This window comes from Durio zibethinus, chromosome 27 (genome assembly GCF_047325235.1).
Source record: "Durio zibethinus cultivar Kanyao isolate XHJ-2024 chromosome 27, ASM4732523v1, whole genome shotgun sequence".
Taxonomy (NCBI): Eukaryota; Viridiplantae; Streptophyta; class Magnoliopsida; order Malvales; family Malvaceae; genus Durio; species Durio zibethinus.
The window spans coordinates 13,106,703-13,126,815 of record NC_143188.1 but is presented as its reverse complement, the minus strand read 5'-3'; the positions used below and the strand labels follow the sequence as shown (position 1 = coordinate 13,126,815).

Below are 20,113 nucleotides of genomic sequence, written 5' to 3'. Positions count from 1 at the left end.
AGGTTATGCCGTTTCATCCATTAGTAACTGAATCTGATGACCTCTTACTGATCGCCGGTAACTCTTTGCAAGTTTCCAAAAATTTTTTCAATTTGCATTTTCTTCCTACTTAATTCCTTGGTTTAGGATTGTGATTGGTGTTTGGAATTGTTATTAGTTGGTGAATTTAACCCTAAATGCAATGTCAAATAAAATAAAGATTTGTTTATGATTTAAAATCTCAATTGTGGTGGATTTCATTTTTCAATGGAAAAACCAAATAGAAACTTGTTTTTAGAGAAGTATTGAATTTATTTTCGTTTGCATTTATGAATCACAAGCCACTAGGATATGTGCTTACTGAACTTTTAAATAATTTTTTAGGCTCTTGTTGTTATTAGAAATCGAATTTTTTTTATTGAAATTAAGAATTCGATACTTTTTCAATAACTTGATAAATTTATAATTTTTGATTAAGTTTATTTTCAAATCTTTTCAATTTTAAAATTTGATTTTTGTGTCCTCTCTTCTTTTTTCTCTTCCTACCTAACTTTAACAAAGAAAATACTTGTTCTTCTTGCTGTACACCCATCTCTTTCCATCCATCATCTCACAGTTTAGTCATATTTGGCAAGCTGGCGATAACGAAGCTTCAACCGCTGATATAGGTGTAAACGAACAAAGTTTTCATCGAACTATTCGTAAACATATTCAGTTTTTATTTGGTTATATTTGTTTATTAAACTTAACAAACGATCTTGAATAATATTTTTATGTTTGTTTCTTAAACTAATTAAACAAGAACAAAAGTTTATTTGGTTCAATTATGTTTGTGAACAAATTCGTTTAAAGTTTATTCGTTTGTTATTCATTTATTGTTCGTTTGTTGTTTGTTTATAATAATACTAATAAAATTATATTTTTATTTTTTACTTTAATCCTATTTTAAAGTTCATTTATGTTTATTTAAATTCGTATATGTTTATTTAAAGTTTATTTGTTTAAATTTATTTGATTATGGTTTGTTTATTGTTCATAAATATGTTCATTTATATATGTTCGTAAATATATTCATTTAATATTCATAAATAAGTTCGTTTAATTTAATTGAACGAACATAAATAATATATTATTTAAACAAACGAACATAAATGAACAGATTAATTTCTTTTAACGAACACGAATTGAATACAAACACCTTTTAAAATAAACGAACAAATACAAATATACATTCATTCTTTTGTGTTCAATTTGATTACAACTCTAGCCTTCAACAATATTACAATATAAAAACGACCAAAAAATGATAATTTAAAATTTTAATTAAAATTATTAGTTTGATAAAAGCAAAACATATATATTTTATATTTAATATATTGATATAAATTATGATAATAATTTTTATTTTTATACAATATAAATACAGTATATCTTATCGAGTTGATTGTTCAAAGAGATCCAGTTAAAAAAACAATATAATAAAGAATTAAATTTTAGATTTTGAATTAAGTAACTGTTTATTTACATTTAAACTGGAAAAAAAAGGAAAAAAATTAAGAAAAAAATACAAGAGACATGGTAGAAAAATCAGCCTTCTGTGATATCCCAACTTCATTATTACTACCAAAAGAATTGAAACAAATTCTGATACGAATTACACCAATAGGACAAAAATAAAAGACAAATGTAATTAGTTCACCAGGCATTGTTTTCACAGTTCTGAACTTCGACTCACTTGAGAAAGAACTTCCAAATATCTGTATCAGTCACCTCTTTGATTAAATGAGCTCCAAAAATGCCTTCTTCATCAACTAGACTTCTGAGATGCCGTGCTGCATTGTTGAAGCCGACATAATTCTTCTTCGTTGCCATGTATACGACTCCATATCGAGGCCTAAGACACTGGTCGTTCATAAATGAGTAAAACTATGTCAGGACATCAGCAGTAGCAACGGCAACAATGAAACAATGATACTATTCCCAATTATTTCCAATTATATTTTACAATCTTGCACAAAATGGACAATGACATGAAGACCCAGCTTCCCTTCTTTTCTTATTCATGGAACACAATCTTTTTTCTTGCTTTAAAGAATGTCATCAAAGTTGTAAGTAATAAAGCGAGCAATGTGAAATTAAGAAACCAACCTTCTTAATAAGTGCATATAACTTCTTCAAGGAGGGAAGAGAATATGGAATTTCTGTCATCAAAATAACATCATAACCACCTTCTCCCTGATCTGTCTCACTAGCTCTTTCCCACGCCCGGCTTCCCGAAAGTTTTCTTGTCCGCCTTGAGGAAATTTCCTGTGCTATTATGCTACCATCTTGGCTACTGCATGCATCCATGAAATCCTCCTCGGAGAAGCTCAAGCTCATTCCTGTAGTCACTTCAGACACATCATTCCGAACGACAGACAACAAAGTAGGGAGTTCTTCCCAATCCCCTGCGTAGAAGTTCACTGTTGGGGCAAGAGTTTGTCTGGATGGAGTCAAAGGACTCTCAGGCTGTCGGCTCTGTCTGTCCCGAGCTTGCTCAAGGTTTGCAAGAACATTTGGGATGGTAGTGCATCTAATAGTTTCTGCACTGAGGTCTTGGAAGTGCACTGTACAAGCTCCCTGAACCAACAAATGAATAAAATGGAGCGCAAGTAGATCTTTCATAAAAATAAAATTGCTCTTCGACTATTTCTAGCATATAATATGAGCTGGTTGCTCTCATTTAGCTGACTATTTCCAGCATATAATATGAGCTGGTTGCTCTCATTTATCCGATCCCCCCCCCCCCTACTATATATTATATTCCCAATCTATTAATAGATGATGCCGTTAATATCATATATAATTAATAAGATAAAAGAGATACAAACAGCACATAGGAGGAACAATCGAAGATCAATACCTTCAGACAAGCAAAAATCCCAGGAAGTCCATAGCCACAACCCAACTGTAAGAATTATCGAATGGGATGATTAGCTCATATTCTATCAAGAGCTACAAAACAGACAAATTAATTCCTTAACTCTAACGATATTATTCCATACATGAAATAAGAACTTGCAGAGAAGCACATGAGCCAGGAAGCTTATAACATCTAGAAATATTCTAAACGTGGAAAATCACGTTTGAAGTTGCCTAAAGAGAATGGAAAAGAACAAAGATATTCTAGTGTGCATTTATGTTGATTAGTTCAAGCTGAACATAACAGCCAAAATTGTTTTCTCCTCTGAGTACATTTACTGAACATTTTAGGTTCACCTGTTCAACAATATCATCAAATGGACCTAAAACAAGTTTTCTATAACTAAAAGGAAAACACTGATACATCAAAAGTAAATTGAAGGAAATCAGACAAATGCTACATGCTGTGGTGGCTAATGTTTTCAGATTTTTCTATGATTAATTACCTCAAGCACCCTTTTCCCTCGAAAGCTCAATTGTCCATCACGAATCTCATGCTTAAGGATGTTAACAAGATCGATAGAGCTGTCCCAAGATTTCAGAAACCCTGCAAAATAAAATTATTTTACAGCTGTCAGTTACAACTATTCAATTTGACAAGTCAAGACTTGAACTAACATCAATACTTTAGTCACAGTTAACATAAATTTTTACATAAAAAGTAACATTCATTAAAATTAATGCATAGCTAACACACCCTACCATCAGGTTTTGAGGATGTCACTTCGGAACCAGTTAAACCAATAATATCAGCGACACTAACTCTTCCCTGTAAAAGGTTGAAAAAGCATCAGCATGCATATCACAATCCTTGTTTTCAAAACACTGCTACTGAATGGACAGCTATAAATAAAAACACATCTATGTGTGGATGTGAATGAGGGAAGAGAGCGAGGGAAGTCTACTCTAACAAAAAATATTACAGTGAGCAAGAACATAAGGAAGCTGCCCTGATAAAGCAATGCAAAAAGAAGTCAACATACTTTGAATACTTTGAGCCCTTGCAAGTCTACATTATCCCCAGCATACTTATAAGGATGAGCTGTCTGCACAACAAGAAAACTTCTTAATTTTGAATGCCAATTCAATCGCCTCCCAGTCATTCAAAATAATAAACCATCTCATTTGTATGATGGTCAACCATTTGTATCTTCATTATCAAATTTAAATTTCACAACTAGTCCTTAATAGGGAGATGAAATTAACCTTTGAAGGGACAATCTCCACAGCCGGGGAAGGCAGATGGACATCTCTCTCTGATACGGTGGACATGCTTTGGCTCCCTCGGTCTTGGGGCACTAAGCCAGGCAAGCAATGTGCAAGCAGTGATGGAGCACGCATCTTGGTCTAGTAATAGGAAATAGTTATTAAGAAAGAAGATCCTGAAGACATCAAAATTTCCGCTAATATGCAGATCATTCCTTGTAGAAATCATTACTACCAGCCATAAGAACCCGTTTGAAAATAGATCACAGTCACACAACAAAAGGAATAAGGAGAAAAAAAGACATATCCTAATCCATCATGAAAGGATTGCAGTGACATTTGGACAAGAAGAAAATTTTTGTCATAAAAAGAACAACTTAATCAAACATAATAAAAATGAAATGTTCATAGCATTCGAACAAAATTCAACCTATAAAGACCAAAACCAAATTACCAAACTTTCTAAAACATGAAAATTTCAGAAAATTAAAACTAACCCACATTAAAATTATATAAGAAAACAAAAACCCAGAAGCCAAAAACTATAAAAAAAAAAAAAAAAACACTTACCCAGAAAGGAGAAATGATCAGCAAACAATCTTCTAACAAAAAATTTAATTGCTTCAGAAAAAAAGGGAATTTATTTTCTTTTATGTTACAAGTAAAGGTCAAAGCTTTGTAATTTCTAAGAAAAGAGATTGCTCGTCACATTGGAAAGTCAAAAACAAAAAGATAAAAAAAAGCGGATGACTCACTTTGAGAGAGTCAGAGTTAGGAGAGGTAGGAGGAAAGAAGCTTCGATTTCAGTCTTTGTTTCACTTTTAACAGTTAAATTCCTATTTTAACCCTATGTTATTGTTACTAATGAAGAAAGATATTATCTATCTATACTTATTAAATAAAATAAAAATATTAACGTATTTTATTTTTTAAAATAAAAAATTTTAATACATTTTTTAAAAAATATCACTCATCAATAACATTTATCTTTATTTTTTCAAAAATTTTATTTTTTTAAATTTATTACTTTTCTCGCACACGATAAATTTATCAAAATCTAGTTTAATATTATTTACATGAAAATTATATGTAGTTTAAAAAGGAAAAAGTTATATTTTAAAGGAGAAAAATAGGTAAAAGAAATATGAGTAATTTTTCAACATGAGAAGATATATATTTTAATTTTATATTTATTATAATAATTTTATTTGATTTTATAATTTTTTTAATCTAAATTGATATCACTTGATAACTAATATTAAATACAATCAAAATACTATTAATATAATAAATACTAAATTTTTTTATGAAATTTTTTTTATTGAAATGAGTGTTTTTTCTTAATCACAAAAACAAAGTGATTAATAACAATTTTCACCCTTTTAACCCTAAATTTTAATCACAATGAAAATGCCATAATTAGTAGTGTCGTTTTGGTAAATAAAGTTAAATGCAAGGGCGTTTTATGTTTGTGAATTGCAAAAGCGTGCATGGCAAGTCCATACAACCCAACGTCTTTTTGTTATTATTATTATTATTATTATTATTATTATACTATATATTGATAGTAAAAATCTAAAATTTAATAAATAAAATTAAAAGAATTAATATGTAATTATTTATTAATTAAAATCTTAATAGTCATAAAAATATTCTATTAAAATACTTGTCAATATCACTCTTTGAATTATATTTTTAATTTTTAAATTATATAATAAAAAATAATATTTTATCGTTTCGAAAAATTCATACCATTTACTTCATCTTATGAATTCAAAATCAAAGCTCTAAATTATAATACTTAGAATGTCCAATAAAAGGAAATTTCAATCTTTTATGAAACTTAAAACTGTTTTATTGCCATATTCCTAATTGCATAATGTATTTATGGGTAATTAAATTTGTTATGATGAAAATAACACTTTGATGACAAAATTATATTCAATTTATATTAGTAGAAAATTTTATTAAATTTGGAATTTCTACCATAATAATAGGGCATTTTATATATGAAAATTGGATACTAATTTAATTAAAAAAAATTTTATTCAGATTAGGTTTTTTTTTGTATAAAAAATAATAAAATTAGTAATTTTTATTGAAAAATAATCCAATTTTGTTATCTTCATAAAAACTCCATTTTCAATATTCCAAACTTTGTAATGTTATTCCTAATTTATTTGACATTTTTTCTTCATTTTCATGTAGAACATGAAGAAGAGAAAGAAGTTTGAAAATTATTTTTCTTATCAGATAAATTAAAATGTATTTATTCATTAAAACTGAATTAAATAGAGAAATTGTTTTATTTGTAAATGGATATATATTTTTAAATATATATTAAAATAAAAATAATTAAATATATATATAAATTTTTTAATGCTGCCTATGAAATTAAAAATTTTCAAAGGAATCCCATTAAATATAAGCCTTACTCTTTTCTGAAAAACCTTAATTAAATAAATGCAAGTAGTAAGAGGAATTTTCTTAGAATATATTCCTTCGTTCTATGTCAAAATCAACTTGACAAATTTTTGAAGAGATTTAATGAATTGACTTGACCAACATATCACCATTTTATTTCTTTTACCAGACAAAATTTAGATGAAGTGAAATTTGTGAATTTTTTTAAAAAATTAATTTTAATAAAAAATTCAAATAAATAGATTGAAAAAATTAATGTAAAAATTAATAAAATATTAAAAATATAGTTAATAATTTAAATTTAATTGATATTTATTTAAATGTAAAATTTCTATCAAAATTGTTACTAAAAATGATTATCTAAAAAATATACCAAAATTTATTAAAATTTTTTCAAAATTTGTAAACTTGATTTATATAATAAGATTTTTTAATTTTTTAATTTTTCAATTTTGATTTTTAATTTTGATTTTTATTTAATAATTTTTTATTTAAAAAAATTTTCACAAACTTTATTTAAAGAACTCCCACTTTTGCTAAGACTACAAATAAAGTTCCACAAAAAAATTTTTGTAACTTTTTAACTTTTAACTATCCAATAATAAACTAAACAAAATTTTTAGTCATAGAAAAAAAAATAATTAGAATTTGTTTTCATAAATTATATATAATCAATAATATAGTTTATTTAATTTTAATGATAAAATATATTTAAAAATAAAATATTATTAATATATATTTATACTATTTTATAATAAATATAAAATAAATGAGCAAATTAGATCCAATCATGCTTAATTTTTCAAAATAATAATCCAAAGATCCACTTAATTTAATCTAATCTTATCTATGAACACTTTACTCTAAAAGTCGTCAAATGCAGTCAACCTATAACTTGGTAGGTGATTGTCTAAATTCAAAAGATATACTAAAATTTGAAAGATTGTTCAAACTTGATTTGTCAAAGCCTCAACCTTTAACTTTAATATTGTTATTATCATTCAAACTACTTCACCGAGGAGGAAGAGTCCTTCTTGACTTGAGTTTTGCCTGCAAAGAGTAACAGCATCAACAATTGAAAGGATACAAAACCATATGCCATAAGGTGTTATCATAAACTATAATTACTTCGATTTTCACAAATTTTATTGTCGACTCATAAAATTTCAAGCCACCACTCTTCAAAGCGTCCACAAATATAAAATAGAAGGTTACCCTTTTTGTATTTTAGATGTGATTGTAATTTGACGATAAAAAAATTAAAATCTTCATATCAAAATGAAAAATATTTTGCAAATCAGGTGTGATTAATCTTCACAACAACAACCATGAAATTAACCTTTCATTGGCTACTAAGATCAAAGTGAAACCGACTCGTCCCTCCCAATTGTCACCTGTAATCCCAAACCATTAGTATAATGCATCTCCCATAGTAAAAATACCCTCAAAATGATTCAATTTTGTGCTTGTGTTATTTATTTATTCATTTTTCATTTTTTTTACCATTTAATAAAATAATATTTTTTAATAAATTTAATCAAAAATATTAATTTGGCATTAAAGATTATATATGTAGAAAAGGAATTTCCAAAAACAAACAAAAAAATTCCTAGAGATTTGAGTGGTTCTTGTAATAAAGCACTAAAATCCCAAAATTTCTCTGTATTTATAACCATAATCAACGACCTTAATGTTAAAGATAACGGTATTTGAACTGTCCTAAGAAAATGGTGGGACAAATCTAACAAAAACCAATAACTTTCTTCTCAAATTCCTTCAACTCCTCTAATAAACCAAATTTAGTCTCTTTTCCTCTCTTTTCCTTTGCTAGGCTTTACATTTTCCTTCTCTAGCCAAAAAAAAAATCTCTTTCTTCCCATGGGATGTTTTATGATCTAAAACATCAAACCAAATCAACCCTAATTTAACTCAATCGATCATTTTCGTCGTCACTGCCATCCCATGGGAAGTTGCATGTCAACACCAACAAAGCTAGTAGGTGTAATATCAAAGAAATATTATTATTCATCGAAAGCAAAATCCAAACATGGACGTTTGGATTACGATGGGGTACGAAAATCGTTAAGCCTACGTGGGAGCAATGGTAAGGTTTTGAAAGATCCATCAGGAGACAATATTTTGGAGAGATACGAGTTGGGAAAAGAATTAGGGAGAGGAGAGTTTGGGATCACACATCAATGTTTTGATTTAGAAACGGGGGAAGCTTACGCATGTAAGAAGATATCGAAGGCAAAGCTGAGTACGGAGATCGATATCGAAGATGTAAGAAGGGAAGTTGAGATCATGAAGCATTTGCCTAAGCATCCGAATATTGTAACCTTTAGGGAAGCCTTTGAGGATAAAGAAGCTGTTTATCTTGTTATGGAGCTTTGCCATGGAGGTGAACTTTTTGATAGAATTGTCGCTAAAGGTCATTATACAGAACGAGCTGCTGCTACCGTTATCAAGACCATTTTGGAGGTTGTCAAGGTTATCCATCAATCTCTTCTATCTTTAATTTTGTTCTTCTTTTTTCCCTTTATTGTTGAGATTTAGTAACAAATTATTGATATTAAGAGATATCCCATTTATAAGTAATCATACCATCATTATTCATATATATAATTTCTAGTTTCAAAATGACAAGATTTTTCCTTTTTGCTTATTATTAGGTTTGGAAAAAAATAGATAATGTATTTTTTTATTAAAAATTATGGGGTAAATTATTGAATAGTTAATGAATGTGCTTGGGAATTTTATTATCAAATTGATGCATTTGGTTCTTTCTTGGCTCACAAATTAATTATTTGGACTTTAAAATAATGTAGATTAAAATTTTCAATTATGTATTTGTTGATTTTAGAGCTTGAAAAGGCTGGTTTTTACTTCTTGAAAGTCATTAACAAGCAAACTATAGAAAGTAAAAAAAATAATTTTTTGATTAAAAGGAACAAACAATGAAAAGGAAAAAAAGGCAATTCATCAATTGATTAATATAATTGTTTTAGATGAAAACAAGTAATATGCAATTTTTGCCCTAAATTTTATGAACTCTTCATAACTTTTATTGCAATATGCAAATTTCATAGCAAAATTTTTATTTATTAACTCTTCATGGTAAATTTCATAGAAATATGCAATTGATTAATATATAATCTATGATCTATGTAATATTTGTTGCAGGTGTGCCATGAACATGGGGTGATACATAGGGATTTAAAACCTGAGAATTTCTTGTTGGCAGATGGAAGAGAAACTGCCCCAATTAAAGCAATTGATTTTGGCCTCTCAATATTCTATGAACCTGGTAAGCTTATACGAACCTTCTACCTTTTCTTAAATGACTCTTTAGCAGACAGCGAATTTCATCGTATTAGCATAGCCTAATTTGTCATGTTGATTGAACATATATGATTTTAAACACGAAACAGTAAGACAATATGATACATTTAGCAGAATTCACATACTGATTAAAAGGGCTTAATTGGTGTTGTTGTAAACATGTCTGAGCATCCTATCTCAATCATCAATGGCAGGTCAGCGTTTCAGTGACATTGTTGGAAGTCCTTATTACATGGCTCCAGAGGTTTTAAGAAGAAATTATGGGAAGGAAATTGATATATGGAGTATAGGTGTTATCCTGTATATTTTGCTTTGTGGAGTTCCTCCCTTTTGGGCAGGTAAATGAATTCCTTTTCCATTACTTGCAAGATTTTTGAGCAAAACTATGTGTTTGATGCCTTCTAACAAAGGTATTGGCTATGGCTAGTGCAGACACTGAGGAAGGAATTGCACATGCAATTATAAAAGGAAACATAGATTTCGAAAGGGATCCTTGGCCTAAGGTTTCTGATAAAGCCAAGGATCTTGTTAAGAGCATGCTTGATCCGAATCCATATAGTCGTATGACGGTTCAAGATGTCCTTGGTATGTATCCTTATTGATACATTCAAGTACAAATCACCTCTATATATTTAAATTGCCAATCGTGTCATCATGTCATGTTTTAAAGACAAAAGTCTATCCCAAATGCATCACAGCTAGCTTGATGTATTGATTTTTATAAAGAGCAGGCCAATCTCTTAGTTAGATACATAAACTATTGATGTTAACGATTGGATTGATAGACTAATAATTTTCTTGTGTGTTATATGAAGAACATCCTTGGATACAAAACTTGGAACATGCTCCAAATGTTAATCTGGGAGAAAATGTGAGAACAAGGATTAAGCAGTTCTCCTTGATGAGTAAATTCAAGAAGAAAGTTTTGAGGGTAAGCCTTCCTGTGTTTAATGTGGATTTATCCAGGCCCTGAGAAATGTCACTTCTCTTCATTCCAGGTGGTAGCAGACAATTTGCCAAATGAAGAAGTCGATTCAATTATAGAGATGTTTCATATGATGGACACTGATGAAAATGGAGACTTGTCGTTCGAGGAGCTGAGAGATGGCCTTCAGAAAATTGGACATTGTGTTGCTGATCCTGATGTGCGGATGTTAATGGATGCAGTAAGTTCAATTCATTTTAAAACTCAGTTCTTACAAGGGTTTGCTTGCTCGGATCAATGTTTTTGCTTCTCATAGTTATTAGAATCAAACTTTATCAATAAATGATTGGCTCAAGTGAGAAAGAGAGTGTACCCATCTTTGTTGCTTAGATTTCGAATCTGTTGAGAAATTATTGGAAGTTATTATTTTATGAATTTGCTAAACTCGGCATAAATAAGCTTATTTAAATAGATTTTAAGAAAAGATGTACTGCATAAAACCCAAGAACCCCATTTCTGTTTAAAAAATTTTGAACTTTTTCTTAATTGAACTACTATTACCAGAAACATTTTCTTACCAAACTCTGCTATATCTGAAATTCTTTCTCTGATTTCTTATCCGAAAGGCGGACATTGATGGAAATGGCACACTTAGCTGTGAGGAGTTTGTCACAATGGCAGTTCACCTGAAAAGGATTAGCAACGACGAGCATCTCTCCCAAGCATTCCATTACTTCGACAAGAACCAAAGTGGTTATATCGAATTCGAAGAATTGGAAGAAGCATTGCTGCCAGACAACCATGGTCCCAACAATGAACAGCTGATCAAGGACATAATGCAAGATGTCGACAAGGACAAGGTGATCCTTTAAAAAAAAAACAATAACTTTCAATGCCTAAGATTAATCCAACTTGGAGAATTTTATAACTTTCGTCCATTTTGTTTGCATTGATTTGATTTTTGTAGGATGGTCGAATCAGTTACCAAGAGTTCAAGGCAATGATGCTAACTGGCATGGACTGGAAAATGGCTTCTCGCCAATATTCAAGAGCAATGCTAAATGCAGTGAGCATCAAAATTTTAAGACAATCTGGTCAACTAAAGTGACAAAATTTTCCAGGTTGAAAGAGATTGTTGTGTTTTAGATATTGCAATGGGAAGTGGGAAGTGGGAAATTTCCAATATATCTGAGTTTTATAGAAAGGATATATGTCATAGTGTTTTACATAGATAAATAGAGTTGTTTCACTGAGATAAGATTATTAGCTCCTGATGTTCATGAAGGTTTTGTTTTGATCAAAGGAAGCTGAAGTACTGAATTTTTCATTGATATGTTCATCTGTAAATTGTTTGAAGGACACCTTTTTTTTTTTTTTTTATCTAAAATGATTAATCATGTTCCAGCTTATTTGGATATACTCAAGTTTTGTTTACCATAAGCTCAAAGAGAATCTTTAATATAAATTTTCTTATCTCAATTAATTCATATAAACATCCTTACGAAATGATATTTAATATATATAAATTTAAATTTTAATACATATAAATTATAACTTTTTCTATTCTCAAATTACAACTTCATTTATAAAACTAAAAAGTGAATCTTTAATATAATAAATTGTACAAAGACATGGAATTGCAGCTTTAATGAAGACACAAGGCTTCTGTTCATAATATATTTGTTAAACCATTGGTTAAGATCATATTTATAAAAGAAAATTACAATTAAATTATTTTTTTTATTAATTTGATAAAAATAATACATTAAATTAATTTTTTAAAATAATATTTTTATTATCTTTAATTAGTGTCTAATAAAAAGTTATTAGACATATATATATATATATATTATCAGCATATTTCTTATTACTATATAATCATATATTTAGATTGAGCCCAAAATGAAATAACCAAGTAATATTTTTATATTAATATTTTAAAATTAAAATTAAATTAAATAATTATTTAATAATAAAATATAATCATAATTTAATTTAAATGGAATTGGAAATATCTTGTTTAAAACCCAATTTTGAACCAAAATTGACTAACTTGACAAGGTTTTTTAATCCTAAACAAATTTAATTAATCTTAATATTTAAATTCCAAACATGTATTTAAATTTTCTAAGTTCCAACTAATGAATTTTCATTTTCAAAAACCATGTCAAAACAAGCTTCTCATCTTAATCTTCTTTAACCACATCAAAAACAAAAAAAGCAGACATTACACATATAACATTTATATTGTCGCGATTTATATTAATTTATGAAATATTATTTGTTTTGATTTATTATATTTTATGATTTTATTTTACGAAAAATATTTTATAAAAAATATTTTACAAGTTTAAAATAATGTGAATACTTATATCTCAAAACTGATTTAATATACAATCGATGTGAAATTTTTTACTCATTTCTAAAACTATAATATCTTCTTACTTTAATAATATATAATCGATGTGAAATTTATAATTTTTTTTTAAATTATAATATCTTTTTTATTCTAATAAATATTCATCATCTTTGATGATATATCATTAATATTTAAAATTAACTATAATATCAGATGTCATTGTTCGTATTAATTTATAAAATATTATTTATTTTAATTAATTAAATCTTATAATTTAATTTTAAAAATATTCATAAATTAAAAATAATGTAAAAATTTTTATCTCCAATTCAATTCTAATATAGAATCCATATAAAATTTATGATTGTTTGGTAAGATCACGAGATATAGCATGTACGTTTGTATTGGATAGGCACGAAGGAGCACAAATCATGTCATGTGGGGCGAGGACATAATTGCATACACAAATGGTGACATTTTTGTAAAATATGGAGCCGACATCTTGCGTCATGTGGGGCGAGGACATAATTGCATACACAAACAAGGTGGTGACATTTTTGTAAAATATGGAGCCGACATCTTGCGAGCCACACAAATAGATCGAATATGACATTGATGCAATATTTCCCTACCATTATTGCATGGGATAACTGTTTTTTGCCCACGTGCCATTTTGTTGAGACTTTCAACTTTTAAGACATTAATAATAATAATAATAATAATAATAATAATAAATTAAAAAATATGAGTTAAAGTTAGTGTGATAACGGATCGGATCGAAATAAATTTTTACTTGTCTTAAAGTCGATCTGAATCCGATTTAATAAATTTTTTATTATTTTTATATCTGAATTCAACTTAATTTGATATTATATAAAATCATACCTAATTTGACTCGACTTAAAATTAATAAAATATTATTTTTAAAATATAAAATATTATTTTTAATATAAATATAAATTTAAATATATATAAATAAATATAAAATTAAATTAAATAATTAAAAAATAATTTTTATATGTATTAAGTTGAATTTACTTAAAACTCGATCTTGACACAACTTCAAATTTCTTTTCTACCATCCAAATAGATCCGATACTCGATTTAAAAAAAAAAAATTTTTAAATCAAATCAAATCGAATTGAAACACATCCATTTTTATCTTTTTTAGTAGGAATGAAAATTATTTATCATTGCATTATTATAAAAAGGGTCAATTGACTGATGTTTATAAATATTAATTAAACATAATTAAGATATTATTTTTTTAATCATAAAATGTAATTATTATGTTAAAAAAATTTCAATCATAAATTTTATTCTAACCAAATTTAAATAACTTATAAAAAACTAATGCATCATTTATCCTTTTAATCATTCCATCATTGTTATTATTTGGTAAGGACAAAGTATTTTGTGCAGAGCTTACAAATGGTTGGTGACCGTGACACCAAATGTCTACATTTGTATGGTAGCAAATATTTATTGTCAACAACTTTTCGTGCAATTTCTTGCTCCCATGAATCTTGATATTGTCGTAATTCTCATTTTTTCTATCTAACAAAATTTTTATATATAATATTAAAATATTCACACGAGTCAAATCAAATCCAATTCAGAAATTCTTATCCAAACTCTACGCAGCCAAGGACATAAAAATGAGCTATTGGCTCCTGAACAAATTTATTAGCATTCTAACGATGCAGTTAAAAGGCTAAAATCCTAATACTTCGATGAACCACTAAATTTTAAAATAGTTAATTGTTTTAATGTAGAATTAAAAAAATAAAAAGATTTTAATTATAATAATTGATTATATTTTGTAAGACAATAAATTATTATATTCAATCTTATCATATTATTATATTTATATATAAACACATATTTTTTTCATTTATTTTAATTTCAATATTATAATATATAAGGTATAAATAATATATTAATATTAATAAATTATTTAAAATTTAATTTTTAAATTCAACTTAATTATTATTGAATTAAATTTGAATTCGAATAATTTAATTTATCAAATAAATTAAATTTAAATATTATTATATTTAATTTTAGCTCATAAATTTAATTAATTTTTTATATTTTAATATATTTTAATTAAAAATTATTATTTTAATTATATATTTATCAATTTAAATTTAAATTTAAATTTAAATAATTTAATTTTTATCTCCAATCAAATTTAAATTTAAAAATTAAACTTTAATCAAACTAAAATAAAATTTTTAGCAACAAATTTCAAATTAAAACTCAAACTTTTTAATATCACCTCAAGTAAATTACACCTATGATAAATACCGCTATTTTTAATCTCAAATGCAAGTTCGATGCTTGAATGTTTGTTAAGCAAGCAACACTGTCGGATAATTACTAAGTGGGCTCTTCCGTGTGATCCTGACGTGAGATTAAGGAAATTACAGAAAGAAATGAGCCACTGTTCTACCCCCAATGGAACACGTGGAGGCACTGCTACACCATGTTTCACGGTTATCATTTTAACAGTGGCGTGTCGTCACGCACCATCGAAGTTATGTCTGGATTTTGAAGCCGCACGTATCTAAATAGAGCGACATGACTCGAAAGAACTGAGCGTGATTCACACGATTGGAATCACAAGGGGGGAATTTTATTTGCACCACCGACACTTTTTTTTTTGAACTTTTTATAAATAAAATTATTAAAATATCTTTCTTATAAATTTTATAATTTTTCAAAATAAATTTTCAAAAAATATAATACTTTTCAAAAATACATTTTCGAAAAATCATAACATTTTTATAAATGAAATTTTATAAAAAATTACAAAAAATTTTATTAAAATTATTTGGAAATAGATGCAATAAAAAAACTATTTTTAAAGAAAAAATAATAAACAATTTTTTTAGTTATTAAAATTTTATAATAATTTTAATTAAATTAAATTCTTTGAAGAAGTATCTTTATCTACTTATCATAATAATTTTTTTTAATTAACATATTAAATTTTGATAAAATTATAAAATATTTAATAATATTACTATTTTTTTATTCATAAGAATATAATATTAGTCAAAAAAATCTTTAATTTTGAATTAATTCTAATTATTTTAAGGACCTTCCCATTGATTCTCAAATTTGTATAAGATCGAAAATATAACAATAATGATTTTTTAAAAAAAATTTTACTTTTTGAAATTTTCATAAAAAATCCTAACAAGAGGGATGTGTATTTTAAATCAAAATAATAAAAATAAATTTTTAATTAATTTTAAAAATTATTATTTTTAATTATAACTATTTTCATTAACTAATTTATAAATTTTTTAACAATATTCTCTTTTTTAAAATTTTTATAAAAATTATTTTTTTCAAATTTATTTTTGAAGAGTGTTATCATTTATCGAAAAAGTTTTTCCAACAATATTATGAGTTTTTAGAAATGTATTTTTGAAAAGTATTATGATTTTTTTAAAATTTTTTTTCAAAAAGGGTTTTGATTTATTTAAAAGAGTGAATATTCAAAAATTAATAAAAATATATTTTTTAAATAATTTTATTTTTAAAAAAATTTAAAATAAAACAAAAGCGAGAACGCATTTAGAACTCGCCATCATCGGAACACCATGATTGTTAATAATTATAATGTTTCTAGACTCGTTGGAACCCTGAAAAATTTTTGGGACAACATTGGTGAATACAGACAACTCCAGTTTCTTCAATGCCCAACAATCACAGACGCTGTCTCTCAATTTGCAGCAATCTTTTGCGGACAAGAAACTCACAGATTAGAAAAGATCAGAGAGCAATTCTTCAGACTCAAATGCTGTTCTCTCCATCCAAAAGACCTTGACAGACAGGAATTCCATTTCTACCTGTATAAATGGTATCAGAGCTATGTGTATAAATGGTATCAGGCCTAACAACTTGCCAAGATAGTGAGAAGAGAAGTATGTTTCTAAAAGATTTGATTATTGAAAAATTGGAAAAGGAAAAGCCAAAAGAGAGTCTTATTTTCATGGATCTATCCACTCTTAGCAACTCTAGTTCTCAACCATCTTCCTCTAGATCTTCTTTTAGTCTATCCTCTCCTCCATCTCCTGTACTTAAAAAGTCCTCCTCTTCTAAGCTTAAGTTCTTATATGAAGTAGATTATATTCCAGAAGAAAAGAAAACCCAACAAACAGTCTTACCCCTTGTCAATCCTTATACAGCTTTCTCAAACTCCTCCCCTTCTCTTACCAGATCTTTAAAAACTCTTTTAAAACCCAAATATCCAGCTCCAAAAGAATATGTTCAAGCCACAAACTTTGATCAATGTATTCTTCCAGCAGGACCCCAAGAGCACTTTGTTACTCTTCAGATCCCAGAAGAATTTCCTCACCAGTGGTCAGAACAAGGATACACTCACATCCACTTTGGTGCTATCAGAATCGCTTTAACCTTTCATGGTAGAAATGGAATTCCTGTCTGTACCAGAATGGCCTTATTGGACACCAGATTTAAAGATTACAAGCATGCAGTCCTTGGAATCGTCGAGACGACACTCAATGCAGGAACTGTCTTCTTCACAGTCTTCCCAAATTACAATATGTCTCTTCATGATCAAACCCTGTTAGATGCTTTAAAAGTTCAAGTCTAGATCGTAGGCACAGAAATGAAAGGCCTCCAGGCAACCCTTCACTACCAGATGGCATACAGAGTTCAAGATCATGCCATTAACTTGCCTCTTTCACACTCCAGTGATGCAGTTTTTGTTAAAATGGAAACAGCAGACAGAACTCCCAAACATGTTCATATTCCAAAGCAGATTTCCAATGAAAAACTTGCCACCCTTCTCCCAAAGACGTGGACGACAAGTTATCAAAAGATTTGGAAACAAGATGAGCCAATTGAACATTTTGATCCAACCTACAAGACAAACCAGGATGGTACTGTCACAATTGAATTTGATCACAGCAAAGGAAAGGATGTTCCTCCTCCAACAATCTTTCCAACCCAGTTTATTCAAAGAAGCCTTAGTTCTTTTATGGTATTTATGCCAACTCTACACCATTGCCATTGAGTTTAACTCTTTTGAACTCAACTTTGTCACAATCACTTTCACTAATAATGACTTCCTTTATGAAGCTCATGTTCATTTAGGAACCTTTTTGAAGTGGTTTAAACCCCTCCATACTTGGTTTTCTCTCACCCAACACTTTCCTTCCCATTACCATATTATCTTCTTCTTCCACCGACCTTGTGACCTTTCTGAAGATTATGTTTTCTTTCAACCCCGTTCAGACATGTATGTGTGTAATCCCTACTCTCTGTACAACTCTATCTTTCTCTATGCTCATGAATACAAACTCCTGTTAAAAAGACTCTGCAAAATCAACAACCTCCCAGTCCCTGCAGAACTTCCTCCTTTCAAGAAAGAACCATGGTGGTGGTACCCTCCAGAATACATCCAAGAACTACACATTCACCTGGCACATTGGATTCCTGAACCACCTTATGACACTTGGTGGAGTGATTTATCACACAGACTTGTTAATTTTGATCTTCACTGTCCTTCAGAATTAGCAGAACTTCCAACAAATCCTTACTGGCAGAATGATGAAGATCTCTCCAGACTTCGAGCAAGATTTGAACACAGAATTTACAATCACTTATTCCAATGTTGTGATTCTACTCCTGATAATTTTGAACAAGAACTCTTCCGATGGGTAGATGATTCTCTAGTCCTTCAGTACTTTGAAGATTTCTCAGAAGATTTCCCAGAATGATGACACTGATGGTGCTACAAGATAAAAGATTCCCTCTCCAGTCCAAATATTGTATAATTAAGCGTGTTAATTTCAGTTTTCTCCAGAAGACTCCACAGAAGTTGATAATGATGCCTTCACATCAAGACAACCTTATGTCAAGTCTTCATCACCTTTATGTCTTAGTCAAGTCATAATGTATTTTGTATTTTAGTATGAGTCATAGTGCTTAGTCACTGTACCTTAAGTGATGAGTCACTATACCATAATAATGGACCTTTGTACCCTAGTTATGAGTCATTGTACCTTAGTTATGACTCACCGTCCTTTAGTCTTATCCTAAGCCACTTGTAAAGTTACTTTGTCCTAGTCTCGTCTTATTAGGCTAGTAGTCCTTTACTTTTTTGAGCATTTGTCTGAGTGGATATGTGAGCTGGGCAATATCTGGGAGAAATTCATTCATGTAATTGACTATACCGAGAAATTGCTGGATCTGCTTCTTTGAAAGATTTGCATCAGGAAAATCTGTAAGTGACTGAGCAATATGAGGTTGAGCAATGTACTGACCATCTTTGAGATACATGCCTAGAAAATCAATTTCTGTAGCACCAATGAGCATCTTTTTCTCTGAAAGCATTATCCCATACTGTTGAACTATGCGCTGGAACTTATCCAATAACTGTGCATGAAATGTATCATCAGGAGAGAACAGTAAGATATCATCGATGTAAATCAAAGCATTATCAAGAATTGGAGCAAATATCTTGGTCATGGCTTTTTGGAACAATGAAGGAGCAACTTTTAAACCAAAAGGCATTACGGTCCACTGGAAGTGGTGTTGAGGAATGCAAAACGCCGTTTTGTATCTGTCCTGTGGATGTATACCTAGTTGCCAAAATCCTGCTTTGAGATCAAACTTTGAGAAGACTTTTGCATTTGCTAGATTTGCGAACAAAGTTTTTCTGTCTGGAAGAGGGAACTTATCATCCGCAAGGAAAATGTTAAGAGGCTTGTAGTTGATTACCAATCTGAGTTTTCCACGAACTTGTTCTGAACGTTTGTTGACATAAAACGCTTCACACGCCCATGGAGAGGAGGTTGGTTCAATTAATCCTTGAGCCTGGAGAAGGGAACATTCTTGGATTGCTTGTTTGAAATGATCTGGGTTCATGCCTGAAT

General features: G+C 28.7%; 1 protein-coding gene and 1 pseudogene across 2 annotated transcripts; one reads left to right on the top strand and one right to left on the bottom strand.

Annotated features, from left to right (window-relative positions):
• Positions 1-1,455: 1,455 nt before the first annotated feature.
• On the bottom strand, positions 1,456-4,875 carry LOC111280157 (uncharacterized). Its single transcript, XM_022867344.2, has 8 exons — positions 4,717-4,875; positions 4,147-4,287; positions 3,924-3,986; positions 3,643-3,709; positions 3,387-3,487; positions 2,882-2,926; positions 2,128-2,598; positions 1,456-1,881 (listed from the first exon to the last, which is right to left on the bottom strand). Exons 2-8 carry the CDS (start codon positions 4,279-4,281, stop codon positions 1,711-1,713), a joined length of 1,053 nt encoding a protein of 350 aa, XP_022723079.2. The 5' UTR covers positions 4,282-4,287; positions 4,717-4,875; the 3' UTR covers positions 1,456-1,710.
• A 3,618-nt stretch (positions 4,876-8,493) lies between these two features.
• On the top strand, positions 8,494-12,354 carry LOC111279700 (calcium-dependent protein kinase 24-like; annotated as a pseudogene). Its single transcript, XR_016334630.1, has 7 exons — positions 8,494-9,060; positions 9,754-9,877; positions 10,107-10,250; positions 10,345-10,497; positions 10,728-11,078; positions 11,464-11,697; positions 11,805-12,354. The product of XR_016334630.1 is annotated as a calcium-dependent protein kinase 24-like (transcript).
• Positions 12,355-20,113: the final 7,759 nt, after the last annotated feature.